The sequence below is a fragment of the Sarcophilus harrisii genome, chromosome 1 (genome assembly GCF_902635505.1).
Source record: "Sarcophilus harrisii chromosome 1, mSarHar1.11, whole genome shotgun sequence".
Lineage (NCBI taxonomy): Eukaryota > Metazoa > Chordata > Mammalia > Dasyuromorphia > Dasyuridae > Sarcophilus > Sarcophilus harrisii.
Genome location: NC_045426.1, coordinates 18,715,322 through 18,742,843, shown reverse-complemented (window position 1 = coordinate 18,742,843; position 27,522 = coordinate 18,715,322). Strand labels below are relative to the sequence as shown.

Below are 27,522 nucleotides of genomic sequence, written 5' to 3'. Positions count from 1 at the left end.
GATGGGCATTTATTTGGTTTCCACACTTATAAAAATTAAATTGGAGAAATGAAACTTAAATTAGAAAATTAAAAGCCACCGGGACATAAGAAGGTGGAGGTTACAACCCACCTCCCCCCCCCCAAAAAAAAAAAAGAATGTGAGCTCTTTAGGGGAAGGGACATGACTTTGTAAATCAAAGTAGATGGCCTGAGATTTGCAAAGAATCTTTTGTTCTTTGCCCCTTGCTTTCCACTGTATTCTTCCCTTTCTAGAAAGGAAGCTCCAGAAAGAGCTTTACAGATCCCAGCCAATCGGGAAAGGACCCAAGAATTGGGGAGGAGAGTTCACCTTAGGGAATCAAAAAGGGAACCTCCCCCAGGCTGGTTATGTACCTCTCAAATCAGCTTTCTGTCAGACGGCACAATCTTTCTCATGAGGAAAGAAACAAACTTTTTCCTGCACTCATACTTAAACTAGTGGTCACTATTGTCCCACACACAGCCAAAAGAGTTCAATACTAAAAAAAATCAGTGGCATAACAAGACTCCACAAAAGACAAAAGCTTAAAACCAAGAATAACAATCTGCAAGACTAAGTGTAATGGTGAAAAGAATTGGGGATGGAGACAGGTGAGATACTAATTGGCAGAAGATTTTTAAAGTATTTGGAAGGAAAGTCTAGAATTTAAACATAGGCGTCCAAAGGAACAATTTTTTTTTTTTAAAGTAAATACAATTAAGCAAATGAAAAGGAATGATTACAAGTGCTAATATTCCAATAGGAAGGCAAGATGAAGAGAGAAGTCTCCTTTTATAATGTCTTCAAGAGTCACACAGGAAATTGAATAATACAAATAAAAGGATTAAAGGTGGTTTCATTCTGTTTTCAAAGTCCAAGAGTTAAAGCAACATTAAAGGGGAAAAATTAGGAATATAGGGACAGTATGAGTATAAAGCACAGAAGAACATATGAAAGGAGCAAGCATCTTGTGAAACGCAATTTTGCCTGAATCGGACAAAGGGTTGCATGCATACAGATGTTTTCCTTCTTTTTTTTTTCTCTTCCCTTAGCCCACACAGTGTATCTGACCCTTACCTGTGGGCACTCTGTCCAGAAGTGTACATTTTAATCTCAGCAAACTCCCAAGATATGCTAGGGTCCACTGGCTAGAACCATGTCTCAAACTCAAATCATCCTGTCTCTCCCAGGTCCCAGACCTAACCCCACTTACTCATAGTTCAAGCCCAGATTGGCTCAGAGTAAATGTAAATAGTAATTGCTTGTCAGACAGATATACTGGGGTTAATTTGATATTTTTTATTTTTCGACTAAGTAAAAGAGACCATTCTCAGCCTCTTACTTTCTTGATTTATCAATCACTGATTGGTCCTTGTCTCAGTCAAATTGAGAGCTGTTAAAGCCTTTAGCTTAAATAGGTCGTGGTCTCACAGATGTGGCTCTGTAGGGGAAAGTAAGTCACAGCCCTCCCACACTTAACTCCAACTCACTTCTAAGTCAGGGCATCACCTCCCGAATGTCATGGTCCTTTTTGAAAATGAAGATGAAATAACACTCTTCTAAGACAAAAAATTAATATATTCTAACTTGACAAAGAACAGCTAAGTATGAAAAAAGGCAAGAGGGATGGTAGAATCAGGAAAAGAATACTTACAAGCAAAACAAGCTTCAACTTCAAAGAATTGGGGAGGGGGAGGGGAGGAGGAAAGAAGGAAAAGCTAAGAACCAAAAAAGACAGAAAGAGAAAAGTAGCAATGCAGGGCAAAGCAGATGCCTTTAATTGAAAAATCAGTGTGGATCTCATTCCTTCTCTTTTACAAACATTTTCCTTTTAAGGAAGTGGAAAAGTAAGAGTCTACCACAGAGAGAAAAATACAACTAACAATCATTTTCATGAATGTGAATGGGATTAATTCATCCACAGAACACAAGAGGTCAGCAGAATGGATTGGAAAACAAAATTCAATAATAAACTACTTAATAATAATACCGGAAATATAAAGATACAGTTAATATGAATTTACTATGATTCGGGTAAACTTTTCTTTTTAAAAGTATAAGTAACAAGAATAATCTCTTTGTTGTTGTTGATCATGATTTCAGACAATAGTAAAAAAAAAAAAATCTAAAAAACAAGAAACTACATTAATTTTAAAAGCACTATTAACTGAAATAGTAACAATCCTCAGTGTATATATGCATCAAATGGCCTGACATCTATATAGATGAAGTAAATCAAATTACCAGGGAAAAGATATCCAAACTGTGGATGATAGAGTTCAATGTATCCTCAAACCCATTAAAAAATAAATAAAATGAAATTAAGAAATGTTACAAAAGATAGCTGTGATGGATCTCTGGGTATTACTAAATGAGGAAAAAAAAAAAGATTGAAAGATCACTAGCTAGATCTATGTATTAAAAGGGGAAAAAAAAGACAACAATAGCAACAAAAGAAGGTGAAAATACTAGCTTTGCTCCAAGAGCCAAGGGCATCACAGTTGATCATACAAACTTATTGTTGCTGTGTACAATGTTCTCTTGGTTCTACTCAGTTCACTTAGCTTAGTTCATGTAAGTTTTTCCATACTTTTCTGAAATCAGAAAAGTTCAGATAACTTCAAAGAATGCAGCAACATTAAAACAACATACCAGAACTTTGGGGATGAACCAAAGGCAGTTCTCAGGGAAAATTTACAGGCATACATACAATTTCCTTTCACAGGAAATTTTCATTAAGAAAAATAACAAATTAAATCTATGTGTTATTCATATATTGTATCTAAGATATACTGTAACCTATTTAACATGTATAGGACTGCTTGCCATCTCAGGGAGAGGGTGGAGGAAAGGAGGGGAAAAATCGGAACAGAAGTGAGTGCAAGGTATAATTGTTGTAAAAAATTACCCTGGCATGGGTTCTGTCAATAAAAAGTTATTTAAAATAATAATAATAATAATAATAATAATAATAAATGCAAATAGGAAACAAAAGCTAAAAAAAAAAAAAAAAAAACTAGGTGTTATTGACAGTATGAGCAGTCCAATAAAATCTACAATCTCTTCTCAGAATCGTGCTTTTAAATGCGTTAACACATAGAATTACCTCTAGTTTACAGCTTTCATTTTCTGCTGTTTCTGAAAATCTCCCATCATTACTCTCAGTGCATCATCAATCCTACCTGCCAGTCCTCATAATACCCTAGAATCCAGTTAATCTGGTGGAGGTAACATGAACTAAGGGCAACAGCTGGGTGGCTCTTACTAAATCCTCCTTAATCTGGCAAATCAAGCTCCCTACTGAAGGTTTTCTGTTCTCTCCTAAGGCTAAGGACTATTTTCTGCTGCAGAGGAACACACAACAGTCTGGCATTCCTTCTGCTGCCAGCTCTCAGGGCTCATGGGCACCAAGCAGCCGCCTCCTGACCATACACCACATCACCTTTTTACAGCCGTCTTCCATCAGCTACAGCTGACCTTCCACCTCAGTCTTGTTCAAGTTTAACTTGGCTGAGCGACCCACCCCCCCACCCCCTCATCCCCTCTTCCCCCTGCAATACGTGCAACACTCCTCTCAGGCCACATTTAGACCAGCTGGTTTGGTCAGATCCACATGCAGCACCTCACCACGGGCCACTAGGCTTCCAACAGGATGCCAAGGGCTCAGTTTCCATCTAGTTGGACTAAACTACTGTAGGGATTAAACTGGGCAGCGCTTTCCTGAATAATGGACAACTCTGCCCAAGCAAAGATCCTGCTGATGCTAATGTGTACATTAAATTTAAAAGGGCTCCCCTTCAAATTCCCTAGGTGCTCTCTTCAATCCCATTTGACTCCTTTTCCTTTTCCAGAAGGAGTCTCATCCCACCTCCTGTCAGTGCCCTCTGAAGGCCTTCCTTCTGGATGCTCCCGATAACTTGAGCCACTCTCCCTCCTCCTTCCTACCTCTCAGCTACTCTGGCTTCCTTCCCATCCAGGCTAAAAATCTTACGTCCTATAGGAAGCCTTCCCAGCCCCTCTTCATTGTAGAGCCTTCCCTCTGTGGATGGTTTCCCATGGATCCCATGTGTGCCTGTGTGTACCTGGTTTCCTCTATTCAATTGGGAGTTCTGTGATGGCAGGAATTGTCTTTTGTCTTTCTTTGTACTCCCAGTGCTTGCCTGGCACATAGTAGGCACTTAATAAATGCTTAATGACTGACTATTAAAGGAAGATAGCTGATTTTTTTTTTTTTTTTTGATTGGGGAAGAAGAGTTTCCTCCAATAAAATCACTGAGTATCTATAACACCCACAACCCTGGCCCTCAAGGTAATTGCATGAAAATGGGGGTAGGAGTGTTGAGGGGGAAATTAAAGAGATAAAAATAGGTACATAAATAGGTAAATACAATGACATTTGAAGAGAGGAAAAAAGGTAAAAGATTTAAACAGGGACTGATTGTTGTGAATGTTGGAAAGTGAGAAATAAATGAATTTTTGAGCACCTGTGCCTAGGAAAAACTAAAAATTATGGGAATAAAAAAAAAAATCAATAAATTCTTTGCCCTAACAAGTTTAATTCACAGGGAAATTATAATATATGTGTACACAGAAAGCTACAAATAAACTATAGCATGATAATTCAGAGGAAGGAAAGAGAACTTCCAATTACAAGGAAAAGAGATCAAATCAACAAATGGTTACATTTACAATGGTGACATTTGTCACCATTACAAATACAAATGGTAACATGCTGACGTAGTAAAAATATTCCTGATACTGCTTTCAATGACTTTCATATCACTTGCTAAGGGTTAAACACAGCAAACTTAGATCTGTTTCTACACAGCTTATCACTATGACATCAACCTTAAGGTAAGGCACAGTATTGCTCTAGATCAGGCAGCTGGATGGGGCAGTACCCACGTAGAAACAGCAAGACCCAAGCTCCAACTCCAGAGACATTTCAGAGCTGTGAGACCCAGAATAAGCCAACCCCCCATCCCCACCCCAGTGTGTTTCTTCGGCTGTAAAAGGAGATTTAAAAGAAGTAGAGTGGTGAAACATGGAACAGATTAGGTATACAATTATATAATATACAGAAGCAAATGACCATTATAATCTAGTATAACCTAGTAAACTCAAAGATCCAAGCTTTAGGGCCAAGAATTCACTATTTGACAAAAACTACTGGGAAAACTAGAAAGTAATCTGGCAGAAATTAGGCACAGAACAACATCTCAAACTGTAAATCAAGATGAGGTTAAAAAGGAATCATGATTTAGACATAAAGGAAGATATATCAAACAAATTAGGGGAGCATGGAATAAATTACATGTTAAGATCTATGGATAAAGGAAGACTTTATAACAAAACAAGAGATAAAGGAGATTAGAGTTGATAAAATGGATAATTTTGATTACATGAAATTTAAAAATCTTGCATGAACAAAAACCATTTCAGACAAAGCATAGAAGAAAAGCAGAAAAGTGGAAACATTTTTATAATACTTATCTATGATAAAGGCTGATTTCTCAAATATAGGAAAATGAGCCAAATTATAACTAAAAACATTATTCTTCAATTGGCAAATGATCAAAGGATATGAACAAGCAGTTATCAAAAGAAAAAAAAATCAAAGCTATCAATACTCATATGAAAAATGTTCTGAATCACTAATAAAATCACTGGTAAAGACTGGGGTGGGGATGGGGGGTTGGCTGATTCTGGCTCACATATCTCTGAAATGTCTCTGGAGTTGGAGCTTGAGTCTTGCTGCTTCTAAGTAGGTGCTGCCCCATCCACCTGCCTGATCTAGAGCAATACTGTGCCTTATCTTAAGGTTGATGTCATGGTGATAAGCTGTTTAGAAACAGCTCTAAGTTTGCTGTAAATTTATGCTACAAGTGATATGAAAGTCATTGAAAACAGTATCAGGATCATTTTTACTACATCATTATTCTGTTCTGTCCCAATAAGTATATTTTAAAATTTCTCTCACTAAACAATATTAGTACTGAGAAAAATGTAAGTAATCCCAGGTTATATATTTAAGAAATTCATGACGTACATAACACAAAAAAACTTCATAATTGGTGAATATAAACTATTTTTGCACACATTTTATAGTTTAATATACATATCCTGAAAGTTAAAAAAAAAAAGTTGACTCTTCAGAACTGTTTATCATTGAATACTTGGAATACTATGAATACAATACTATAAACACACTTAAGCAGCCTTGGAAGAACAAAATTAACAAAGGAAAAAACATGACTGGAATGGTCAAACAGCATGTGCAAAACAAAACAAAACAAAAAAATCAGATGAACTACTAACTAGCTATCTGATCAAATATGGGCATTTCCCTAAAACACATTTATTACTGGAGAAAAAGTTCTAGACATGTGCCCCATACACAGCCAAGGATCACTATCAGATGAGCAAAATTCTGATAGAAAAGCCCAAGTGAGCCAGCAGGCTGCTATTCTCAGCAAACCTCCTTCAGTGCAGGACTGAGCGAGCAGACAGACCAAGGCCGACCCGGTCTCTGGGAAGGGAAGCACCCGCAGCTAGGAAGCTCAGGCCAAGGCCTCCTGGTCTTGGAGAAAGCACATAATTCCCAGACTGGCGCCAGGGATAAGGGGCAGGGTCTCCAGGGCTGCAGCTACCTGTCTGAGGCGGACAGCTAAAGGAAGCAGGGGTGGGAAGGCTGAAGAAGGAGGAAGGGGCTTTAAGTAGAGGGGTGGAGGAACCACTTAAGAACCACAGGGGTTCACTGAGGGGGTGACATGGTCACCCCTAAGCTTTGGGCAGCCAAGCAAAATGGGAAGTCTTGAGGCAGAAAGAGAACCAGGTCTCAGGAATGCAGGGATGAGGGGGAAAGTCCAGAGGAGCCAAGGGGAAGATAGATGACCGGGAACAAGAGGGAAGAACAGAAGGTGAGGTGAAGTCTGTGATCTGGTTGATTGGGAGATGCTGCTAACCTCAATAAGAGGGAAGCTGGCAAGGGGGGAGCTTGAGGGGAAAGAGGATGAGTTCCCTTTCAGGCATGTAAAGTCTGAGCTGTCCCAAGTGCTCTGAGCCTGGAACGTAAGAAAGAGCCTTGGGGTGGCTGTGCATCTGATGGCCCCCATGGGGAGCTGAGCCAGAAGAGAGTCTGGGGGGTAGGGGGTGGAGGGCAACCCATTCAGACACCAAGAAAGAATGGTCAGACAAGGAGCATAACATAAACCGAGGGAGGGATAGACAAGCGGAGGAGATATTGATCCAGAATGCCAAAGGCTACAGAGAGGTCGAGAAAGGACCTGAGAAAGGCCATTGGCTGACTTTGGAGAAGGAAATGAGGGAAGGATGAGGAGGTCAGGAGCCAGACCACAGAGCAGTTCAAAGAGCAGGAGAAAGCAAATGGAGAATATCAATCAAATGAGAGATTTGGGTTTTGTTTCTTTAATGGATGAAGGAGATTTGGACAAAATGTAAGTAACATGAAAGGAAGCAATAGACAGGGAGAAGAGGAAGATAAAAGAAAAAGTGTGTTTTATAAGGGGGAGGAAGGAGGAACAAGGACTTAAACATAATAAAATGGAGGGAGGGGAATCTTTGCACTAAACAGTTCTTTTAAAAACCTGACATTTAACAAACATAAAGTGATGCACATTTAAAATAACAAAAGTCATTTTCAATGGTAAGCATTGACAGGAAAGGCAGAAGAAATTTTCCAAAGTGGTAAAAATGCTAATAACCGCAGTAATGTAAATTACATCCCTGTTCTATCAGGATCAAATTAAGGAAGATGAGGAAATTCAATCTTTAAAAAAAAAAAAAAAAAAAAAAAAAGAAGCAAATTAATAAATATTCCTAGAACTCTGAGTCTGCAAATTAGAAGTCAAATGGAATTTTAAACTAAAAAATATGAAAAAAAAAAACCTAGTGAGATGACATATATAAAACATTTTGCAAATCCTAAAAGGCAAATACAAATAGTGGCTATTATTATTACTATCATATTTATTTGTTTCCTGAAATTACAACACAATGTTTCATCTTATAAGCACTAAAAATATACACAATTAAAGCATAAAGAACCACAAAAAAATTTAACTATGAATTGCTTATTAGTGAGAAATATGGAAATTATTCCCCCCAAAATAAAACATTTCAATTTTTTTATTTTAATGGACTACAAACAAAAATAAGGCTTGTACTATATATCTAAATGTTTGCCAAGTTATGTTTATATCACCTAAAACTTGACCAAGCATTAAAATTAACTTGGAAAGTGCATATTCCCCAAAATAAGATACCTTACCTCAGGGATTTCTCTTTTTTGTTCCAGTGTAGACTTGTTCTTTAAAGCCATGAAAAACAATCTACCAAGTCTTCTTATGTCACTGTCACCTTTATAGCAAAGCAAGCTTTTAAAATAAGGAAGTGACTGTGCAGATTTCATGTTACAAACAAAAATATGAAATACTTCTACTTTTATCATGGAATACATTTTAGTGTTACACTTATTATCTAACTGCCTCTGAATATAAACAAAGCAGATTGCTATGATTTTTAAGGACTTATCTTTTATCAAATGAGTAAAAGGCGCTTGATACTACGCTAACTGTGTCAACACATATACTCAAAAAAAACCCACCTAAGTATGACTGGAAAATCTGATTTCTGTTTTTCTCTTTCTGAATTTTCTTTAAATAAAATATAAATGAATCTATAAATTACCACAAAGTGTAATTATTAAAGAAGTATTCCCTGATTTCCATTTAGGAATCACATATTTATAATTTTTTTCTTTCTAGAAATAGACATTTGTTTCAAATACTTACACTAGAAGATATTTTACATATGGTTTTATATTGTGAAATGACTGAAGATTTTTATTTCTTATGTAAGTTAAATTTCAATTTTTAATCTGTCACTTAAACATATGGTCTTTCATTAGGGAAAATATTTTCCTTTTATATACGGAAACATATTCCAGATATTGTGCATTTATATAATATAAATGTAAATTCAAACCTAATTTTGTAATTTCTAAAAATCTTCCATTTTACATACTAAAGAAATTGCATTAAAATGTCTTAAATCTACACATCACTACATGGAGCACCTTCCACATTTCAAAACCTCAGCAAAAATGTAGGTATTCCCTACAATAAAGAGGACCTTCCCTTCTAAACAGCCTGTCCAAAAGTTTGCCCCAAGAGCAGGCCTTCCTCTAATGTTGGCTCCGTACCTTTGTCTCTTGCTTCGGTCACACTTCTTATCAATGAAATCTTTTATACCATACTGTGAGTGAAGACAGGACTAGGGACAGGCTGCTGCAGCCTGCAGGACATACACCCCTCCTTTGCCTCCTGAACCTGGGATCCCTAAAAAGTATGATATGGCATGACTCCCAGGCATACAGCATAAGGATGTGAAAATGATGGAGTTTGTTCCAGGGTCCACGAAGATCACTGAATGGTCCCTGTCCTCTCATTTTCCAACTCTTACCTGTGGGCTCTGTCACTACCATCCAAAACAGGCCCAAAAAGCTTTCCCTTGATACTCCCATGTTACCTCTTTAAATTATCATTCCATTATCTCCTTCCTCTCTCATCTGATGCCCTTCCCCCTGTCCTCTCTTCATGGCTAAACCAGCTGTTGACAGACAGCCCCTTCTGGCACCCATCTCACGCCAAGCTCTGGCTGCTGGCTTTTCCTCTTACTCTCAAGACTCTTCTTCTCTCTTTTCTCCCCAGTATCTCCATCAACACTACGCCTCTGATACGGCAGCACAGCCTGGAACTCCGTTCTGGTTCCTCTTCTCTTTGCTTGCCCTCATCAGCAAGCACAGATTCAGCAATGATCTCCAGGAAGAATTCTCCCAGGGCTCGAGAGCCATCACTCCTGCTCTCTCTCCTTGAACCTCTTGGCAGGTGTCCACCTCCATGTCCCATTTCCTCATGAGGCTTTCCCCTTAATCCTCCTCACCACCAGCCCTTCTCACGTTGCACCAGAGCCCCTATATTTTTAGTGAAGATCCACAGTGAGGCAAAATTACTTTGACATCTGCTTATTGGTTTATAATGGAGAGACACTAAAGGGAAAGGACAGTAGAATGCCATTCTAATAATTAAGAGGTGATGGGGAGCTGAACTAAATTAGAGAGAATTCTATAAGGACCATACCAAAGGTACAAAGCTAAAGGCCTAGAAAAGTGGTACCTTTGACTTAAGGAGTTTGGAAGAGATTTACAGAAAAGAAAATGACATCTATTTAGGATATAGTAAGAGTCTCTAAAGCAATAATGCTCATGATTTCTTCCTCAGCATTTTATAAGTGAATTTTTATTCTAAAATGATGGATCTTTGACTGCCATGTTTCTCTGCTTGATAACAATATGAAGCTGTGTACTAGTTGTGGTGATTTCTGGGAATTTGGGGTACCCCACTGTGTAGAAATTGCTAGATATTCCTAGAGAAAATGGTAACATGCTCTCAAAGTTTTTTCCTTTATCTGTTTTCTAAAATAAATAATGCTAGAATAAATTTGAATAGGTTAGAGGTGGATTAAGAGGACAATGTGCATGATTACATCTTTATCCTCTCTCCTACTCTGCTGTTGATTTTGATATCTATAAAGAGATTATTCAGAAATGATTTTTTTTAACCAATAACCAATCATTACCTACCTGTCCAAAGAATAACTTAATCTTGTGCATCTAGTGCCTTCCACAGCAAACAGAGGACCTAGTCCACGCTCTAGTTGCCCCATGGCCTAACCTAAGAACTCCTGGGCTTTCCATCTGCTCTTACACTACAGTCTCCAATATATGCTGTCTCCCTCACTTAGAATTCAAGAGAGAGCAAGAATTTGTGGCAGAAAGTATCACTTAAATGCTTTTTTCAATCATAAAATCAATTTTTTAAAAATCACATTGTAACTTTAACTCTAAAATTCAACTTATTTAACAATAAATAAAGCAGATCCACACAAGTCCAAAGTAGTAAAAGAATTAACAAGGAAAGGGATAAAGTTGTGTAACTAAAATTAAACATTAACTCACTTTCAGGAACTAAAATGTGACTGTTTCCAAGTACTAGGTGATTATATTTTTCTAACTTCTTTTAAAAGGTTAAATATTTCCCAAAATAAAAAGAAAAAGATCTCTGTATAACCACTAAAACTTAAAAAATCCATTTGATCAACTATTACTAAAATATTATACAAGATTTTTAAATAACTTTCAAGAGAATTTCTCATACCCTATTATCTCATTATGTTTAACCAAATTAACATCCAGTTATTCATCTAGTGAAGAATAAATATCCTCCTCTTATCTAATCCCACATACAGTTAATGTAAAGTCATTTCCTTCCCCAGAAACATATGGACATTGAAAAAGAACAAGAAGCAACCAAAGCATGCTGAATTTCTTATGAGGACTCAAATACAAATACTCAAAATATATCTAAAGAGTAAGGGTCCAAAGTACTTTCAAGAGAAGGCAACTTGAGGTAAAGAGAGCTTCATCTAGACTAATTTGAGCACTAAGCAGCAAAGCCAAGACTAAAAACCAAGGTTTCTGCCCCTCCACCTGCTGCTGTTTCCCACACCTCAAAGGGCCCAAGTGGCTTAGAAACTGAATTTGAGCATGGAAGGCAGCAAGCCTATATTCCTTTCTCAGTCCATGCTTTTGCCCACGCCCACTGAAGTTAAGAAGCCACACAAATGATTCAGCACAACACAAAAGCACAGCAATACTTTTCCCAGCAGCAATAACTTCAATGAAAAATCCATGAAAGATTAATCTATTTCACACCAGTAGAAAACTAAAATGTAAAGTGACACACCAGAGCCAGTCCCCATTATATAGCATTTCTGATCAAATAAGTGAGGAAAAGAAAAAAATTCCAATAATGTAGATAGAAGAGAGACCAAAAAGCAACTATATTTCCAAAATGACAACAACAATAGAGGTAACATTTAAATCCAGAGCCTTCAAAGGCTCTAGATTAAAGGTCTTTTGATTCCCAGAGCAGCCTTATATACGTAAGAGATTTTATTATTATCCCCATTTATAGATGAGAAAACCCAAGTGGAGAGAGGTTGTAACTGGCCCTGGCCACAGCACTAGTAAGTACTGAAAGGGGATTTAGATACAAGTCTCTTCTAATTTCATGTCCAACTCTGATATCGCTACACCATGCTGCATCTCAAGACTTGTTTAATTTAAGAGGAAATTTCATATTGCTTGATGACAAAGAAATCTATATTTACAAGTCACTTTGTTATTCAAAAGGAAATTGGCAAGACTACTGAAATTAACTTTAAATACAACAAATGTAAGAGACAGGAAAATCATCTCATTATGAAACAAAGGAGACACTTATTTTGTCTGTTTTGTCTAAAGCATGGTTTTAAAGGTCATGCTATCATAATTTTAAAGTCTATTTTTTATTTCTTTTAATATCACTTTCATCTTTAAATTTATCCCTGTCCTCCCCATCCTTTACCCCAACCCTCACCCTAACAACCAGTCCTTGTAAAAAAAAAGTGGGGGGGGGAAGCATTGGGCAAATCGAATCACCCCATGCAACAAGTCTGACAGCAAAGGCACAAAGAAGGGAGCAACGAAAACTGGACCAGCTTGGTCAGTATGACAGTGTCACCGGGAGGGAAGAAACACTAGTGTTCTTATTGACATCCTTGCTTCTGTATCACAATGTATCCTAACCCTAAGCCCAAGAGCATTTCCTATTAACAAAAACCAACCAGTTCCACAAAACTGGCCAGCCCATCAAAGCAGAGTATGGTAAAAGCCAACATTTATACAGTGCTTACTTGTGTCTGGCACCCTGTGCAGTGCTTCGTAAACATCCCTTCATTTGATCTCAGGAAGTAACCAAACAGAAGTTAAGTGACTTGTCCACAATCACCTAGCCAGAACCTCAAGTGTCCCATCTGAGTTCAGCTCTTGCAGACCCTGAGGCTGAGGGGGGCCCTGGCATGCCCCCCCCCCCGAGCGCTTCCCCTGGGGGGTCCCGGACACTCACTTGGACTCTGTGGGTCCCAAGTGTCCTCAGCATCAAACCAAGGGGAACTGCGAGAATTCCTGTGAGGTTCCAGAGTTTTACGCACTGACCCCCACGTTCTCCGCTCGGGCTGGCCCATTTCAAATCTCTCACCTTGGCTTGCCATAACCCTTTGTCTTTCCCATAGAGGGGTCAAAGAGTCTTTGTGAAGTGACCTCGAAGCAAAGGGCGAAAGGCACCAATGACGTCTCTTTAAAACCCAGAGACAAATAGGTTTTTCTGAGAACATGGGAAGGCTTAAACTTTTTTTTTTTAAACTGAGAAAAGTCCTGAATCAGGAATTGATTTTCTTGTATTTTAATTTAATGCTCTTTGAATGCACATCTCTCTCTCTTTTTTTTAATAGCCTTTTATTTACAGGTTATATGTATGGGTAACTTTACAGCATTGACAATTGCCACACCTCTTGTTCCAATTTTTCCCCTCTTACCCCGCACCCCCTCCCCCAGGTGGCAGGATGACCACTAGATGTTAAATATCTTAAAATATAAATTAGATACACAATAAGTATACATAACCAAACCGTTATTTTGGGGTACAAATAGAATCAGACTCTGAAATATTGTACAATTAGCTTGTGAAGGAAATCAAAAATGCAGATGGGCAAAAATATAGGGATAGGGAATTCAATGTAATGGTTTTTAGTCATCTCCCAGAGTTCTTTCACTGGGCGTAGCTGGTTCAGTCCATTACTGCTCCATTGGAAATGATTTGGTTGATCTCATTGCTGAGGATGGCCTGATCCATCAGGACTGGTCATCATCTAGTATTGTTGATGAAGTATATAATGATCTCTTGGCCCTGCTCGTTTCACTCAGCATCAGTTCGTGTAAGTCTCTCCAGGCCTTTCTGAAATCATCCTGTTGGTCATTTCTAACAGAACAATAATATTCCATAATATTCATACACCACAATTTATTCAGCCATTCTCCAATTGATGGGCATCCACTCAGTTTCCAGTTTCTAGCCACTACAAAAAGGGCTGCCACAAACATTCATGCACATACAGGTCCCTTTCCCTTCTTTATGATCTCTTTGGGATATAAAGGGAAGGCTTAAACTGAAGCAAAGTCAAGGAGGCAGAGCCAGGAGAACAAGAGACAAGACTAAAATGAGGGGGCAAAAAGACAACCTGAAAAGGAGGCCCAACTGAGGTATTGTGAATGCCGACCCTGGGGCCCAAGAGGGGAAGAGACGGGCGCTCATTGGGGGAGGAGATGGTCTGGCTTAATTTTTTCTTGATAACAAGAAAGAGTTCAATGTGGGAGCAGAATGTCAGGAAATGACTGATCTAAAACAAAAGGCACCCAATACAACTTAAAAATTAAGCAGAAAAAATAGACTGAGGGTAGAAACTATAATCTCAACCAGCTGGACAGCAATGAAAAAGGTCGACCTTGAAACTATGAAAGATCTTATGGCTGACAATGCAGGGGCAGTGTGAGACCATAATGCCATCTGATTGTCTAGTCCATCAGTCACCATTCAAGAACAAAAACTTCTAATAAGTAGGAAGATGGAGAAAACTGTTGACTTGTGACCATGGAACTTCAGCAAATTGTCACTTCCATCATTTCTTCAACTGTCAAATTAGGTACAACAATCCCAAATCATATGGACTTCATTGGGGAACAGACAAGGTTAATCTGTATCTGCTTTAAATAAAACCAATTTAAATCACTAAGCAAAAGGTCAAATTTTTTCTTCCTAAAATGTCATCTAGCTAGACATTCTATAACAAGTGTTTCCCCATTTAAAGAAGCAGGTTGTAGCAAAGGTATCTTGGAAGCACACAGCCATTTTCAGATCCCACCTGTGTAACACCAACACATCTCCTCAGATACAAAATACACTAACCCTGCCCCTCCCAAGAGCTCAGCTCCGGAAAGGCTCCTGACAAGTCACTTCATTTAATTCTCTGAGGGTCAGAAAGGCAAAGGAAATTCTTCACCACAAGTCCCTCCTCTGACAAATGCACGCCTCTTGTCGGCAAAACGAGAACCAAACAGCTCTTCAGCAATCTGTCTGAAACACGGCACGGAAGCCAAAAAGGCTGCGCACCTGCTAAGCTCAGAGGAAGGAGCCGGGCATGAGCCTGGCTCTCCGAGCACCAGCAGAGAAGAGGGTCCCCAGGCAGGGACACCAGTGATGGAGGACGGTGACTCTCAGGGCCAGGAGAGGCAGATCTGCTCCTCTGAGAAGGGACACGATAAGGAATGGCGACCACTCTAACAGAGTTCAGTAGCTTTGAAAAGCCAGAAAGCCCCAAAGAGTAAGAGAGACGATCTGCTGTGAGGCCAACCAGCCCAGCAGTTTCCAAAAGGGACTCAATTGGCTCTTGATGGCTGGATTCATCAATCTGATGGTCCCTCCAAGGAGGGCTTGTCCCATGGACTGTACTAAAGCTTCTACAGAGGTCATCTCAACTCACCAAATCCTTTCACATCCTCATGATGCTGCAATGATACCAAGGGAGAAAGGGCTGGAGAAGACTGAACAGGGCAGGAGGAGGGCAAGGACTTTCATATTTAAAATAAATGGCTTTTAAAAGTTTGCTACTTCACCAAAATTCAAAACAGGAGTATTTCAGGCTCTGAATATGAGTTCTCCACCCTGGCAAGGGTTAACTTTACTCCCTACTTCCCAGACTACCTGCCCCCCTTTCTTACTATTAGAACACACTCTTCACCCCACCATGTTAGCAGCCTGGAAGGGCTGGAGACAAATCAATATTTAACAGTATCTTTTGGCACCCACCATACTCTAGGTCTGAGAGACAAAGTTTGAGTATCTTTCAGTCTGGACAGAAGGAGGCACATATAACACAATCACATAAAGCAAACACACATAAAGGAACTGAGAGATGCACAAGTGGGCTTTTATTACAGGAAAAGTAACAAGGAGGAAGGGCAAGAGCACCTGGAACGAGGCTGCAGCCAAGAGGGAGCCTTTAGAAGTGAGCTGTACGAAGAGATTCACAGTTGAAAGGAGATATGTAATTAGAACTCAAAACAAATGTCTGTGGACATAAATTGAGACTATCAGAAGAAGTTCCCAGAGCTCCCTAGAATGCAGAATGGAGAGGCTATCAGGGAAGCAATCCTCCCCTTTTGCCCTTCACCTCAGCATAAACAAATACCCTCAAGAACTGAAACCTTACCTCCCCTAGAGAGAAGCCAAGTGCCCAGGGATCTCAGCCCAGGCTCTCCCTGGCAAAGCAGGCCTGGCACTTATTCTTCACGCGCCACTCCAGCTTCAGTGCTCATGGGCTCCTGCAGGCCCCTGGCACCATCTGGGCCTGCTCCCTCACACCACTTCCTCACCCATGGCCTATCCTGACGGCCCCGATCATAGATTTGGAGCCGGGCACAGGAAACTGAGGCCCAAGAAATCACTCGGCTTGCCCAAGGCCTTAAGCTCAGAGGCAGCATTTGAACTCGGTTTCTCTGCCTTCCACGTCAAGTGCTCCCTTTCCTCAACAGGATCCTCCTATGCTGAGCCTTCCCTTCCTTATTTCCTAGAGGACTCCCTTCACATCTTCCAAAGGTCCTTTCCAGCAGGAAGCCCCCATGCTTCTCCATGAAGGAGACAAATGTCAAAGCTTGCCAGCAGGAGCTGTGAGTGACTGACACTCTTCCTACAGAGCCTTTAAAAAGTTTCCTCGAGTTTTGTGAAAAGTCATTTACACATATGATCTGCCAAGGAAAGTCTGCAAGAACGTCAAACTCTTCCCAGCAATCAGAGGAGACCCTGAGCTCTCAAAGGCCACACTATCAGCCAGACCAACGGGGTCGGAGGACTTCAGGGAGGGCCTGGACCACCCTCACTGCCTGAGCACCAAGGGTCATCAGCAGGAGGCTGGCCACCAGCTTTTGACCGGGCTGCCCCACAAAACAGACAAAACGATAGACTCCTCCTCTGCCCTGTGCAATCAGTCCCCTTCCCCTTCCACAGGCAAGACTACTGGGACTGCAGACAAGGGGGAAGAGGATGCTAAGAATCAGACTTGTGAGATGGCCTACAAATGATTAAATGTTGGCATACTCTGAAAATATTTTCTCTATTTTTATCGACTTCTTGTTTAAATTGTTTGTCTTTGTATTCTTGATTTCCTATCCTCCTTTCCTCTTATAATATCATCCATTGTAACAAAATTGAAAAGAATCTGGCAAAGCCAACCAAAATGTTGGTGCTTGATGTGCCACACTGCGTCCAGCAACACAACTGAAACGCTACCAAAATGTGTCCATGTTGCTATTTTTGCCATAAGTGAAACTAGATGACATGAAGCCACCATTAAATGGAAGCTGGCCAATTCTTCCCAAAGATGTAAATAAAAGACAGTTTTCACCCTGCACCCAGAGAGAAGAAATACTATTTTGTGGAATACTAGGTCATTTCCTCTTGCATACTTATCGACAATAATGCACCAGCAGACTATCACAATGAATATTATTCACCAAGATGTGGCATGAAAAATGAATAACTGTAAGAAATAATAAGCAGGATGATTTCAGAAAAGCTTGAAAAGATTTGTATGAAGTGAAATGAGCAGAAAGAACCAGGAGAATACTGTACACAGTTAAAGCAATATGATACCATGACAAACTTGGAATGACTTACCTATTTTCAGCAATATAATCATTTAAACAATTCCAAAGGAATTAAAATGAAAAGTGCTATCTGCCTCCGGAGAAAGAACTGATGGAGTCTGAATGACAATCAAAACTATTTTTCTTTTTTTTTTTTTTTGTGGGGTTTTTTGATCCATTTTCTTTCACAACATGACTAATATAGAAATGTGTTTTGCATGACTGCACATGTATAACCTATATCAAATTGCTTGCCTCCTCAAGGAAAAGGGCAGGGAAAAAGGAAGAAAAGAAAATGGAACATAAAATTTGTAAAAAAGAAAAAAAAAATCAATGTTAAAAATTGTTTTTATATGTAATTGAAGAAAATATTTACATAAATAAAAACTGATAAAGAAAAATCTATGAAAAATGACCTCTTCCGTAGCCAATGTTTACTTCAAAACTCTTATCATCCAGGGCAGGTAGGTGGCACAGTGGATAGAGCACCAGCCCTGAAGTCAGGAGGACCCAAGTTCAAATTTAACCTCACTTAGTACACTTAGTACTTCCTGGCTGTGTGATGTTGGGCAAGTCACTTAATCCCAAATGTCTCAGGCAAAAAAAAAAAAAAAAAAAAAAAAAAAACTAGCATCCAACAAGCATTTATTAAGGGTCCCAGGAATCATATTAGGGGCTGAGAATATAAATGTGAAATAAAACAAGGCTCTGCAAACTCAAGGAACTTACATTAGAGTAAAGGAATGCATTATCAGTTGTTTAAATATACAGCTAAGGGCAAAAGAAAATTGCAAAAATTGTATTAGAAAACATGACAGGATGAAGAACTGATAATACCAAAGATTTATAAGCTATTCTAAATTCTCCCATAGTGAATATTTTCTTCAAGAAGAATTTCAAAATATTCTCTAAATCACTATTGATTAGGAAATGCAAATTAAGACAACTTTGAGGTACCACTTCAAATTGGCTAAGATGACAGGAAAAGATAATGAGAAATGTTGAAGGGATATGGGAAAGCTGGGACACTAATACATTGCTGATGGAGTTGTGAACTGATCCAACCATTATGCAGAACAAGTTGAAACTACATTCAAAGGATTCACTATTGAGTCTGTATCCCAAAGAGATCATAAAAAAGGGAAAGGGACCCACCTGTGCAAAAATGTTTGTAGCAGCCCTTTTTGTAGTGGCAAAAAATGGGAAAATGATCAGCAAGATAATTTCCTAAAGATCTGGATTTACCTGAACTCATGTGAAGGGAAGTGAACAGAACTAAGAGATCACGTTTGTGATCAACTTTGATGGTCGTGGCTATCTTCAACAATGAGGTGATTCAAGGCAATTTCAATAGATTTGTGATGGAAAGTGCCATTCACATTCAAAGAGAGAACTATGGAGACCAAATGTGGATCAAAGCAGAGTATCGCAACCTTTGTTGTTGTTGTTGTTGTTTGCTTTTTTTTTTTCTTTCTTGTGTTTTCTTTTTATCTTTTTGATCAGATTTTTTGGTATGCAGCATTTTAAATATGGAAATAGCTTTAGAAGAATCACACATATTTAACCTATACTGGATTGCTTCTTGTTTAGAGGAGAGAGGAGGGAGGGAAGAGAGAAAGAAAAATTTGGAACACAAGGTTTTGCAGGGGTGAATGTTGAAAATTATCTTCGCGTGTTTTTGGAAAATTAAAAATCTATTATTTTAAAAAGTCTTTCAAAAAGATGCTCAAACATCATCATAAATTGGCAGAATGACTTAACCTTAGAATTGGCTGTCAGTCCCACAGAGTCATAGTCTGGCTAGAACGAAGGTCAAAGTCCATATTGAATGAGAAGCAAAGAGAATATGGAAAAGGAGCTAACTACTCTGATGAATCCTCTCTAAGCTAACCTGTCAATTCTGAAAAGCGGGAACAAAAATGGGAGCAGAAGTAAAGAAGATGCCATCACAATTTCTTAGTCAAATGTGAAGAAAGCCAAAGATACCAAAACAAGAAGGCAGAGAGAGTGCAGCTTCAGAAACAGAGACGCCGCTGAGAACAAACCCACACAAGCTGGTGGGAGATCCAGTCACTTCCCAAGCACTCACACACCCAAGTATGCTAAGGATTCCTGAAAAAATCTCATCACCGGCAACAGGAACAGAACCCCTATGTCTGGACCCAACTGCTGTAGTACCTTTGTAATAAGACTGCGCTTATAGCATGAAGGAAGAGGAAATCAGGCAGGAGGAGGCAGGACCAAAGACACGCAAAAGCAATCCACACTGGACAGGATCGCCATGTGTATAAAGGCAAATCTGAGGCGTGACGATTCTTCTCTCTCACACACCCTTTCTAGGCTATCGTGTGTTGTTTTCCTGGTTTTGCTAACTTCGCTTTGTCTTGGTTTACTGAAGGACTTTCTGTTTCTCTCAATTCTTTGTAACCTTCATTTTTCATGGCATGTTCAGAAATACATTCCCTAACAGAGTATGTCCCTTATTTCTAGTTCTTTGCTACCACAAAAGGGCGGTTAGGACTGTTTTTTATGTCAATGACAATTTACTCTGTGTGTGTGTGACATACTCGAGATGTTTGCCTATCTCATAGAGTCACCGGGAATGAACAGTTTTCTGACTTTTTTAAAGCATAGCACCAAATGAAGAGAGCATTTTTAAATGTGTATTAAATTCAAACCCACCTCCAAAAAACTCTTAGCATATTTGCCCATTTTTCTAACCTATAATGGAAAAATTTCACATAGAAACATGCTGAATTCTTCTAGTACAACATACGGAAAGGAATTCTACTCAACCAATTTGACAGAATTCTATTCAATAAAATTTCAGATTTTTTTTTTATCATAGACTCATGCAATGTTATAATTGATAGGAACTTTAAATGTGCAGAAACTGAAGACAGGCTCCTTGGTCAAGGTCACATAGCTAATCTGTGACACAGGAGACTAGAAACCAATTTTCTAACTCTTAGCCTGTCCAGCACTCTCCCTCACACAGAACCTACAGAATATAATAAAATATGGCACCTATAAGTTATAACCATTAAGTATCAAAAGCCGCAATATACAGTTACAAATTCAAAGTATCTGCATTAAGGAACCTAAAAATAGTTCAATCTTTTCACATCTAGCGATGTTTTCAATACCAAGTCTAAACCAAAGCTGGCATATTTGACATTCAACCTTCTAGAGCAACAAAAAACTAATACCATACTCTAAAGCTTATGTGTATTAGTGGTTGTTCAGTTGTACCTAACTCTACATGATCCATGAACTTATCCTTGGGGATTTCTTGACCAGTTCCTCCTCCAGTGTGTGCCCATTTCACAAATGAGGAACTGAGTAAATATAAGGGTTGAGTGACTTGCCCAGGGTCACATAGCTCCTAAGTGTCGTAAGTAAGTAAGACAAGATTTGAACTCTGATCTTCCGGATTTCAAGCCTGGTACTCTATCCACTGCTGTCTAAACTACATTTTTCAAAGAAGTTTTCATTTTAAAGATAAAAAATGTCAATGTCTCACTTCATATGGACACGCTCCCAAATCCAGTTCAGTTTCTGAGGTGCATGCCAAGGAAGAAAAGGAGCCTCGAGCTACCTCTAAAAGGGGCAACAGCATCAGCCAAAAATGTAAGCTGACCCAGAAACAATTAACTGAGTCTTTGTAATTCCATCATATGACATTTTGATCATGTCTACAAAGCCATGGTTTAGATCACAAGATAGTAGATCACTAGAAAAGCTGAAGATTATAATTCCAAAACCATCTCTTTTAAAAAACAATTATTTTAATGAAAACTGAGATACTTTATCAAAAAAGTTACACAATGTGCAGTCAGCAATAATCCCTAAAAAGAAAGTCTGGTGGGTTACTTAAAAGGCCTCTTCAGAAAACCTGGACCTTGGGCTGGCTCTGAGCAAGTCACCCAGGCTTCCAATTCTCTGCCCTTACATGTAAAATGGAACTGGTCCCTGCCCTGGCCTCCCCACAGAGCTGCGGAATATGTCCGTGGCTGACAAACGACTTGAAACATTACACACACCTGAGTAATTCTAATGACTAATTGGGGCCCTGGAAAAACAGATTTAGCCAAAGCAGGGCCTTTTTGGTGGAAGTGGGAGGCAACGGGAGCAGAGGCTGGGTGAGCTTCCGGTCAGTCGGGGACCACCGTCCTCATCCGCCCGTTACAGAGAGGGTAGAGGCGAGACCGGTGTACACAATGCTTGGCATGTTATATATACTAAGAAACATGTCTGACTCTGTGAGACTGTTATGAGAGCTTGACTGTTTGAGGCCCCAAACTCTACACAGAACGATCAGGGTCTGTTCCCAGGGAGAGTTCCAGGATTCTCTGGGGAGATCATGGGGTAGAAGCTAAAGGCAACCCCTTTCTTCCTCAGGGGACATGAATGTGAAGGAATTCCCATCCAGAACATCAATCTCACGCCCCTTCTCTCCTCCCTAGAGACTCTGGGGCTGGGGGCTGGATTAGGAAGTCACTTCCGGGCCAGTAGGTCAGACAAGTCAAAGCAGAGCCGCTAATCCACCCGTGAGGATCCCCACAGGCCACATACTGACTGAGAAACTCCCACACTGTTAATAGGATCCATGTTTTATTGGGTCTTTATTTTGTTAAGTTCTGCACTGACAATCTGGCTTCCTTAGGGCTGCATGGAGGACGTGGCTGATGTCTGCTCTAGGCAGTTTAAGGTTACCAAGTGGCTGAGAAGGGGCCAGCAGGGAGTTCCCTCATTTGGGCGTTCCCTCTATTAATACAAAAGGACCAATCCCTAGCTTATCCCTACTGAGAGTCTGGGGGAAAACCAAAGCACTCCAGTATCAAGACAAAGAATCTAAAAGAAGATAAGGAAAAAATTAAGCAAGTTTTCCAGGTCATACATGGTTCTTCTGCTAAACACAAGGAGAGAACTTCTCATTCTTTTTTCATATTTTCTTTTTCATTGTCCTGAGATGTAATTAAAAATTAAATGAAAAAGGCGTGCGGGCTTTCAGAACTGTCCATTTACTATGCCTGATAAACATTCTCAATTTTCTCAGACTCCTACCTAATGCAAATGCCGGTCCATCTATATCCTTGCATGAACATCCTAGTCAAGGAAGATTCAAACACTTACTCAGCTGCCCTTTCTGAGCCCACCGAGGCTGCCAATAGCCACCCCCCCCACAGTCCCCTAGGGGATCAAGGATTCCACCTGGTCTTCCTGTGATGTCACCCCCTCCCATTCCCCAACTCCTCAACCTCTGGCCCCAAGATTCTCCTCTTTCCTCAGTGTCTCCTCAGTCTTCCTCCATTTCCCTGCCCCCACCCTCACCCTGGGTCTTTCCCCAAGGCTGTCCTGAGTCCTTTTTTCTGCACCTCTCAGGGAGAACTTCAGCTTCCAGGGGTCACTTCTGACTTTGTGGATAACCCTTCCCCCCGCCCCCGGCAGGAGGCCCAGGCCTGTCCCACTCCCACTGTCCAAAATTCCCCCTCTCCCATCTCCTAACTCTCCCTCTCCCGCTCCAGCCTCTTCATTCCCCAGGTTCACAAATCCAGTCACCCACAAAGCTAGATTCAGCCACTCTGTTGCCATGTGATGGCTGTCCCCTAGATCTCTTCTTTCCACTCTGGGTTCCCACCCCCTTGCTCCCTCATCTCTTTGGTTTCCAGTATCTCCTGATCTCTCAAAATGGCCAGAATCACCTCCCTAAAACACAGCCAGACAGCTCCTGTCCACAGGGGCACGGTGGGCACACTGTGGGGAGCACAGTGGACGCACCGCAGGCAGCCCTGACCGAGGACCTAGCTACGCAGGGCAGAGAGGCTCCATCTGGACGGAGGGACACCAGCAGCCTCCTAGGAGCCTGGAGTTATCTGGCTGCGGGGGTCCTCCAGCTCCCGTAGCACGCAGCTGCCCCTCCTCAGCCTGGCATCAAGAGCCCTCCTCGGCCATCACGGCTCTTCACTGCCCATCCCAGAGTCGATGGTCGGCAGGCCACCTCCGACTCTTTCCTGGTCACCTCCCGGCAGCTCCCTGGAGCACAGCCCCCTTTATTCCCTACCTTCCTTGCCAGCTCAGCTCGGGGGCCTCCTCCTGCAGGAAGCCTTTTGGGACCCCCTTCTTCTCCCTTCCTTCTCAAATCAGTGGGCATAGCAGTAACAGAACAGGACAATGGCGGCAGCTCCTTCAGCACAGGATTTAATTTTGGGGGCACTGGATGCCAGGGGACTTCTGGGCGCCCCTGAAGAACTCATGGCCAGCACTCTATGGCTCTGCCACCCCCTGGGCACAGCATGGCACTGAAGGCAGTCTCCTCGCCCGCTGGTCCTCCCCACAAGGGCAGCACACTCCTAATGGCCGGCCCCCAGACCAGCTTGACCTCCCCTTGTTCCCTGGCCTGGGTCTGAGCATCAGCTGGACAGAAGATACTGGGCCGGCCTCTCAGCAGGACCGGGGGGGGCTTCTCCTTGCTGAGCATTCCCCACAAACTCAGCACTTTCTGTGCAAAGCCAACATCCAAGTGGGCCCTGGGAACCCACGTCCATGGGGCAACAGGTCACTGCGGACGGACAAGGACAGGGAGCCAGGGGGCCTGCACATGCCACCTTTAAGGGCAACCTGCTGGGCGGCTTAATGGTTCTAGGTCCTCATCTGGAAAATGGGGACATCCGGCCTCTCTCCTCACCCCAAGCAGCCGTCTCCACAAGGACGATCCCCTCGACCTCTTAGGAAGGGATTTCAGGTCCCCAGTTCTCTGCCCTGGTGGAGGCCCCGCCATGCCCTTGCGGGCCCAGGCTCGCCAGCCTGGGGGTCCTCACCAAGCCGGTAACTGGGGTCCCAAACATCCCCTTCTCTCCTGACCATTACCCCCATCTCCCTATCGCCTCCAGAACTAAAGACAAAATGCAGCTTGGCCTCCAGAGCCCTTGCTAAGTGCCCGCTCCCACCTCCCCAGCAGCCCCAGGGCCCGGCCACCTCCATCTCTCCCTCATCACTGTTCCAGGCTCCCTGCAAGTTCCCCTGAAATCCCTGGCCACAGGAAGCCTTAGAGTCCCCACTGGTGCTGGTGCCTTCCCTCCCAGGCTGCTCGGTGCCCCCAGGCTAAACCTGGTCCGTGCCCACTGCTGGGGCGCTCCCTGAGGAGGGGCGGCCTTTGGGCTCCTTTGGGGCCATCAGTACAGAGTAGACACTGCCTGGCACACAGTAGGTGCTCAACTCTTCTGACTGCTAAAAGGATAAAATGAGACTCTGCAAACCTCACAGCCTGAGATGGAAGTGAGTCCGGGTTGGAGCAGAGCCTTCCACAAGCTCACCCAGGCAAAGGAAAAGTAGATGGATGGCCTCGTGGATAGAGCACTAGCCCCAAGTTCAAATCAATTGCAGAAACCTGGGCAAGTCATTTAAACTCCACCTCAGTTTTCTCATCTATAAAACGGGGTAATAAGAGGCTCTACCTCCCAGGGTGGTTGGGAGAACAACATCAGATCCTAGTAAAGCACTACCTAAATGTCTTTATTACCATTTTCCCCAAGTCCACAGGGTCATAAACCCTGGAGCAGGAAGAGGCCTCAAAGGCCGTTCATTTAGTCCAATGCTTCAGCTTATAGAGAAGGAAAGATGGGCCCAGTATATGAGAAGACCAGACCCTCCACTTGCCTCCTGTCACAGAAGACACTAAGCAAGCCCCAGAGATTTCCTTCCACTTCTTTTTGTCTCTGCAAAGCCCAGCATGACCTAAGAAGCTGGACAGTTCCCTAAAGTGTGTCTCAATGACATGACGCAAAGTCCTCTGAATTTGCAGGGACAAGGACCGAAATTCAAACTCTATTTCCCCTTTTAAGTGGCTCAGTGTAAACGTTGAGAACTTGTCCCACACTGGCAGCTGCTGGAGCGAGGGGGCTCAGGGGTCAGGACAAAAGGAGAAACAATGGTAATATCAGAACATCAGGCCATGACACGGCTCCTTGGCTGGTCTCTCTCCCCTCTGCAATCACAATTCCAAATGACCACCACCATTTTTGACCCTATTTCCCCATAATCACACCTGATCGGCCACACTGCCACAGACTGATTAATCCTGCCAACTAGCACCCTGACAGCAGCCAGTTTTCTTTACTTATCCTCTTTTAGGGAGTAGAAAAAGGGAGAATATTCGAAATGGCCCAATTGTTTCATTTTAAAAGGTAACTGTGGTTGAAGAGCTTTCAAGAACACGTTTAGTACAAATTTTGAACATGTCATCTCAATTCTCATGCCAAAAACCGCCCACTTCTGTTAAGAGTCTTAGTCATCTCCCACTAAGCCAGTGGGATATTATCTTTGCACAGTCCTAGAAAGGATTCCTTCATGTTACCGATTACCATTTTTCCCCCAAAATTTAAAGCGGTGTTTAAAATGTCTCACAGAGAGCCCCCAGGTCAACTGCTCCGCCGAGCCGGGAGCCAAGAGCCGCCTGTGTGAGGGAGGATCTCTCCCGGCCCCAGGAGCACTTCCAAGCTTCCCTGGGTTCCAGGAAGTCTGGTCTACACACAAACGGCCGGCGTTCAGAGAGGACTCAAGGAAAATCGCTGCCCAGGTGAGACAGCCTGCTGGCATTCTCCTAGATCCGAACGTCGCTCCTCGCTCTCCCCCAACTCCTGGGCGCGGATGCCGCACGGGAAGGGCTCTTTCTGCTCCTGCCTTTAAAAGCCAGTGACTCTGCAATGCCATCATTTCAGATCCGAGAATCCCAAAGACCTTTCTTCCCTTTCCTCTTTCTCCAATGACTGCAAAGGAGCCTAACACACCAGCCCTAGGTTTTAAAATCCTCTTAGAGTAGCTTGACACAGGGAGACTGGGGCAGCTCCGTTCTCCAGGCCCGGGTGACTGCTCCTGGGCCAGACCTGCCCCGGCAGGGGTCGGCTCCCCGGCTCTAGAACGCCGCCAGGAAGCTCCCTCTGCCAGGGCCTGGGAGGCTCGGCTAGCTTTCAGGCTGATCAGGGGCTAAGGTGCTTCCCCAACTGGGTGACTGGGGTGTGTCAGAAGTAAAGCCCGAGCCTCCCGGCTCCCACCCGCCTGCAGCTCCAGCCCCAGACCCACAAACCACCACAAAACCTGGAACTCCCATCTCTGCCAAGTTCACCGGGGATGGGGTCGGGACCGTCCCCACCATGAGGCAGTCCCAGGCCGGGAAATGCCCTCGGCGAGCACAGCAGGTGGACAGCACCCGGGCGGCCGGGGCCAGCCTGTGCCAGAGGGCCTCGGTGCTGCTGCCTCTCCTGGGGAAGTGACCCAGAGGGGCCGAGAGGGCTGTGGCCCGGCAGGAGGGGGCCTTGCTGGGGACGAGGGGGGGCAGCGAGCCCCTGCTGTGAGGAGGGGGCAGCGCCCCTTTGCCCCTGCCGGTGGGCGACCCTTACCTTGCCCGTCTTGTGGTCGAACCAGACGAGCGCGTGGTTCCTGGACAGCACCTTGCAGTCGAAGGTGGCGTTGTTCTGCGCGGGCCGACAGCGCGCCACCGAGCGCCCGATCTTGATGGGCTCGTCCAGGTAGACATGGCGCTCCTGGAACGGGTGCGAGTTGGGCCGGCAAGTGAAGATGGCCAGGGCCGAAGGCATCGAGGACAGCTCGGGGAGCCCGCTCCAGCCAGGCCCGGGTGCGAAGAGGCGCTCCTCCTGAGCCACGCCGCGCGCGTCCCCGCCCTCCCCCCGCAGCAGGCTCGGTCACAGCCCAGCCAGCATCGGCCGCGCGTGGGTCAGCAGCGCGGGAACGGTCCGGGCATGGCCGGGGCGCGGGGCTCCGCAGCGGCACGAGCACGCGTGGGGGGCCCCCCTCACTCCATCCCCCCGGGGCTCAGCACCCGGGGGTTCCAACCACATTGGAGG

The 27,522-nt window shown here is 42.8% G+C and overlaps 1 protein-coding gene across 5 annotated transcripts in view; it reads right to left on the bottom strand.

The window, feature by feature from the left end:
- Positions 1-27,278, bottom strand: part of SLMAP (sarcolemma associated protein) — a 128,570-nt gene extending 101,292 nt beyond the window's left edge. For all 5 annotated transcript variants that reach the window (XM_031953148.1, XM_031953144.1, XM_031953162.1 and 2 more), the window contains exon 1: positions 27,058-27,278. In XM_031953148.1, coding sequence (XP_031809008.1) covers positions 27,058-27,255 — 198 coding nt within the window. In that variant the 5' untranslated portion in view covers positions 27,256-27,278. The remainder of the gene's footprint in view (positions 1-27,057) is intronic.
- Positions 27,279-27,522: the final 244 nt, after the last annotated feature.